Source organism: Diabrotica undecimpunctata, chromosome 9, assembly GCF_040954645.1.
Source record: "Diabrotica undecimpunctata isolate CICGRU chromosome 9, icDiaUnde3, whole genome shotgun sequence".
Taxonomy (NCBI): domain Eukaryota; kingdom Metazoa; phylum Arthropoda; class Insecta; order Coleoptera; family Chrysomelidae; genus Diabrotica; species Diabrotica undecimpunctata.
This window is the reverse complement of record NC_092811.1, coordinates 88,570,878-88,576,596: the sequence shown is the minus strand read 5'-3', so window position 1 is coordinate 88,576,596 and position 5,719 is coordinate 88,570,878. Positions and strand designations below refer to the sequence as shown.

The 5,719-nt window shown below is 31.6% G+C and overlaps 1 protein-coding gene across 1 annotated transcript; it reads left to right on the top strand.

Annotated features, from left to right (window-relative positions):
• Positions 1-2,087: 2,087 nt before the first annotated feature.
• On the top strand, positions 2,088-5,225 carry LOC140449729 (uncharacterized). The gene is made up of 2 exons (XM_072543049.1): positions 2,088-2,281; positions 2,478-5,225. The coding sequence occupies exons 1-2, from the start codon at positions 2,140-2,142 to the stop codon at positions 4,202-4,204; spliced, it is 1,869 nt and encodes a 622-aa protein (XP_072399150.1). The 5' UTR covers positions 2,088-2,139; the 3' UTR covers positions 4,205-5,225.
• Positions 5,226-5,719: the final 494 nt, after the last annotated feature.

Below are 5,719 nucleotides of genomic sequence, written 5' to 3'. Positions count from 1 at the left end.
TATATATATATACATATATACATATATATATATATATATATATATATATATATATATATATATATATATATATATATGTATATATATATATATATATAAATATAAATATAAATATATATAGATATACATATATATATATATATATATATATATATATATATATATATATATATATATGTATGTATATATATATATATATATATATGTATGTATATATATATATATATATATATATATATATATATATATATATATATAATATATGTCTTCTTCTTCTTCAGCTTTAAGTAATCCAACTTTGGACATAGGCCTCCTATGTCCAAAATCAATCCAGTCTTTTCTATTTTACGCCACTTGCTTCCAGTTGTGTCCTCCGATCTTATTAATGTCATCAGCTCATCTCATTTGAGGTCTTCCTCTGCTTCTCTTTCCTAACCATGGTCTCCATTGTTGTATTTCGTGGTCCCATCTTTTTTCTTTCAGTCGGGCATTGTGTCCTGCGAAGCTGCATTTTAATTTGGCAGCATGTTCTCCTGAACCTTTTACTTTGGTTTTGCTTCTAACCAAGTTTATTTTTTGTCTAAAGTCTCACCCCGAGCATTGATCTTTCCATCGCTCTTTGTGCCTTTACTATTTTATCCATATTAGACTTGGTGAGTGTCCACGTCTGTAAACCACACGTGAGTATAGCGAGGATACTATCTATCTATACAGCCCTTGCTGTCCAATTTTGGACATAGGCCTCCTCTTCCTTCTTACACGTCTCTATATTGTAGGCAGTTTGTATCCATTTAGGGCCTGCGTGTTTCTTCAAGTCATCTGACCATCGCATTTGTGGCCTTCCTCTTTTTCGTTTGTAACTATATGGTCTCCAGTGTATAATCATCTTATTCCATCTGTCGTCTTTCTGTCTTATGGTATGTCCAGCGAACTTCCACTTAAGTTTTGCTATCTGCGTTAATACATCGGTCACTTTTGTTTTGTTGCGGATCCAAGTATTTCTTTTCTTGTCTGATTGCCCGATGTTCAGCATTTGCCTTTCCATGGCTCTTTGGGTCTTTGCTATTTTTTCCATGTTTTCCTTTGTGAACGTCCAAGTTTGAGAACCGTAGGTGAGAACAGGTAGTATACATTGGTTGAAGACTCTTGTTTTTAAATATAGCGAGGATACACTGATCGTAAATTCTGATTTTCAAATATTGATCTATTTTAGTGCTTTTCAAGATCCAACTCAGTTTTCCAAATTCTGCCCACACTAACCTTATTCTTCTAGTAATTTCGGAAGTTTGTTTTTCTTTAATGTATGTATTCCCATTTGGGACAGCAGGGAGATTGGCCTATAGTTCTTCAGATCTCTCCTGTCTCCTTTGAAGAGAAGTATTGTCAAACTTTCATTCCAATCATCTGGGACTTCTCCTTTGTGAAGACATTCGTTGAAAAAAAATTTTCAATTCTTCGAGAATAATAATTTCGCTTCCCTCCTTCAACATTTCTACAAGTATTCCGTCTGGGCTTCGAGCCTTATTGTTCTTTAGTAGTGCCATAGCTTGTTTTATTTCGAAGGATTCTATGTTATTCTAAAGGAGTATTTCTGAGTTGACATTCGTTATTTTTCTCTTCTTAAGATCTTCCTATATATATATATATATATATATATATATATATATATATATATATATATATATATATATATATATATTATCAAAACTGGGATATTATGTACTTAACGTTAAAATGTATTTCCCCAGCCTGTGAATAAACAAATAAGTCCAATATTTTTAAATCTAGAGAATTATGAGCATGTGAAAATTCAAACATCTCGAAAATTACAAAACGTAACAGAATAACTAGTGTTATATGGTTTCAATAAATTTTTGCGAATTGGAAACAAGCCGATAAGTACAGTTATTTGCTTATTCACCACGCGATTTAACGGACTGGGTTCACTTGAAACTTCTATAGTAGGCATTTTATCCATGTTGTAAAATGTAAATGTTATTCTTTGTCATTCTTTTCTCACGCCATGCATCGTCACTACCTCTGTAGAGGTAGTGACGTCTCTCGTCAAAAGATGTTTATGACGCCGTAAGCCATAAAAATATGGAACTTAGTATCTTTGAAATTTAATCGGTTCAGTTTATGTCTATCTATAACAGTTGGAATAATTATATTGTGTTACTTCGTAAATACCTAAATCAGTTTGTTTTTATAATTATTGGAATAATGAACAATAGAACAGCATTTATTTTGAGCCTGTGTAATAATCAAAACCATCAATTTGGTAAGTAACACTGATACTATTAATATTTTTGTTTATTTGCAATTAGAACATTTCAGAAAATGAGAAAAATATTATTCATCATCTTTGTTAGTTTTTTAAGCCGAAATTTTTTATTTTGTCATTTGAAATCTTCGTCATGTTGTGTAAAATTTTTTTAAAAAGTTTATTTAAAAATTCTCATAACGTTTCTTTTTAGGAAATATTGATAATGATGAAAACCAATGTATACCTCTACCGAGTTCTTCAGATATAGAGGAAACACCTTTGTCCAGAACCTATTCATGGATTGAGAAGCATAGCCTAGTCCAGATTGGATGTAGCCAGAAAGAGAATGTTCCGTGTCAAGAGGATCTACAAAATATTCAGGTAGTGCATGATTTAGAGCATGATTTAAATGCAGAGTTCCAGTTTAATCAGAATGAATTAACTAGAGAAATTTTGTCAGAAAATACTCAATTCCACGTAATGGAAAATTGGTCGGACGTACAGAATAATGGCAATATAACTCATTATTCTGCTGCACAACCAATACAAAATAATGATATTTCGTATAAATCACGGAGCATGCTGGAAGATTATTTTTTAGAAAATACTAAAGAGTTGACAAACCCTGTAACAGATACGGGCGAAAAATTACAAACGACAGTTAATAACAATTTTGAAAACAGAGTCGAAAATGAAACCGAATTAAATCTTAGTGATAACAGTATAGATGATCCGAACTTTACCTGCCATTCAGATTTAAATAGCAGCGTAGAAAGCGATGGCGAAACAACAGCAGTTCGAAGGAAAAAGAATAAAGACGTTCCTACTCCTTTAGCTAAATGTAGAGGCAATGAAAAAACAAGTCGATCCAGAAAACAGAGAAAACTAGCTAAAGTATTACGAAATACAGGCAAGTTATATTTAACAGAAAAGGGGAAAACAATAGCAGCAAGCACAATGAACCCGTTAAACGACTGCCGCCTTAAGTGTAAAATAAGGTTTTCTGATGACACAAGACGTTCACTTTTTAATGAATACTGGCAACTTAAGGACCGTAATAGAAGAGCAAATTTTATATCCTCTTTAATTTGTATAGTGGATAAAAAAACTATTCGAGTACGAAGTAATTCTGACAGAGTACGAAAATTTTCATGTAAATATGAAGTTTGTGTTAATGGGAAGCGAGAAAAAATTTGCAAGAAATGTTTAATTGCTACGTTTGGTGAAACAAATGCCTTCATAAACCAAATTATAGTAAACAGACACTCGTCGGTGTCTGCGATAATTATAGACGATCAAAGAGGTCTGAATTCACCGAAAAATAAATGGTCAGAACAAGTTTTAAATGAAGTCGTTGCACATATCAGAAGCTTTCCTGCATACGAGAGTCATTATTGTAGACAAACAACATCTAAATTATACTTACAATCTGATTTGACTATCGCCAAAATGTATCGCCTTTATAAAGAGAACACTGAAATAAAAAATTGTGTTTCAATGACAATCTACTCTGCAAAATTCCATGAACTAGGGCTCAAATTTAAAAAGCCCCAAAAAGATACGTGTTCTAAATGCGATAGTTTAGCAATTAAAATATCATATGCAGAAGAAACTGAAAAGGAAAACTTAATCTTAGAGCAGAAAAAGCATCACGTAGCAGCTCAAGAAGCGTATAACGCAAAGTCAAGTGATAAAACTTTAGCCATAAATGATCCGACAACTGCAGTATTTGCTTTTGATTTGCAACAATGTTTGCCAACTCCGTATTTAAAAACATATATTTCATTTTACAAACGGCAACTCTGGACCTACAATCTAACTGTCCACAATTTAGTTACTGGTATAGCTACTTGCTATATTTGGAATGAGTCTGTTTCAGCCAGAGGAGGAAATCAAATTGCCTCATGTTTGTACCGACATCTTATGGATCTTCCATGAACCATAAAAAGAGTATGTTTATATTCGTATACATGCCAGGCCCAGAATAAAAACAGTCACGTGTCAGCAATGTTTATGAGCGTTTTGAAAAACAAAAGTACAATAGAGTATATTGATCACAAGTTTCTTGTAAGTGGTCATACACATATGGAATGTGATGCAGATCATTCTGTTATTGAAAAGGAGAAGAAGAAAACTACAATGAAAATTAACCATCCGTATGATTGGGTACAACTTATAAGAATCTGTAAACAAAAGAATTCTTTTATAGTAAAAGTAATGGAATCCAATGATTTTCACAATTTTGCAGCATTATTGAAAACTGATTTGATACAAAAAAAAAGTAACTGAGAGTGGGGAAAAGTTTCTTTGGAAAGATCTGCAGTGGGCACGTTATTCTGCAGATAATTTTACAACTCTGTATTTCAAGTCGTCACTTAATAATGAAGAAGAATTTAAGTCTGTCAACTACAGAAGAAGAGGAAAACAATCAACCCAGCTTCAACTACTAAAGCTCCATGATGGGCCAGTTCCGATAAGCAAAGAGAAGAAGAAAAACCTTATGGAACTTTTGCCTTTCATAGATAAACAATTTTGGCCATTTTATCAAGAGTTGTTGGTAGCTGATGTTCCTGACATCGACCCCGATTTAGTGGAAGTCGATCCTGATGATATTTAGATATTTTTTGTGCTACTTTGGTTTATAATAAAATATTTTGATTAAAATTTTGTGTAATTATTTTAGATGTAAGCAAATAAATCACACCTAAATGTGCCTAATACATTTAACTATTTAAGATATCTTGAGATACCTCAAATTCACACCTATAGTACAACCGTGAATATACGGATAAGTCATTCAATCTCTTCTAAAACTTAATTTAATGTAACTCGTTATATTTTTATCCAATAATAGTCTCTTGTTCTCGCCAAAAAAGTGCTTTTGAATGTTTAAACGTTATTCTGCGATTTTCCACGATCCCGTAAACATTGTTTCGACTCTCCTGAAAAATTTACTAAAATTGACATGTGCTTATTCACAGGAGCCAGATTATATATATATATATATATATATATATATATATATATATATATATATATATATATATATATATATATACACACGGCCAGATTCCTTTTGTAGATATATAAAGCAACAGTAGGCCGGGATTGACGATAAAAAACAAATAAAAGACAAAAGTATATATTGAAAGCTTTATTATCTGTAATATTTCAGATACACAGGTTAAATATTCAGGTATTTCACATTGATTGAGAATAAATAATATGAAATGAATTACTTCCATTCAATTTATTTTATCCAATACGAGCAACAGGAAAAACCACTAACCTGATTTTTTGCAAATAACAAAAACAAACTGAAGGGAAGTAATTTTACAAAAAAACGTTATCCATAGAAGCTAAATAACATTATTTAAATCTAAAAAATCGTCATTCTTGCTTTCGTTCATTTTATACAAACATGTAACCTTAACTTACAATAAAGCATATACA

What these genes read in the sequence shown, in the direction of transcription:
- LOC140449729 (XM_072543049.1), top strand. Translation starts at nt 2,140, where the DNA reads ATGTCTATCTATAACAGTTGGAATAATTATATTGTGTTACTTCGTAAA. An exon ending in TAATCAAAACCATCAATTTG is followed by an intron (nt 2,282 to 2,477) that starts GTAAGTAACACT and finishes GTTTCTTTTTAG; the next exon opens with GAAATATTGATAATGATGAA.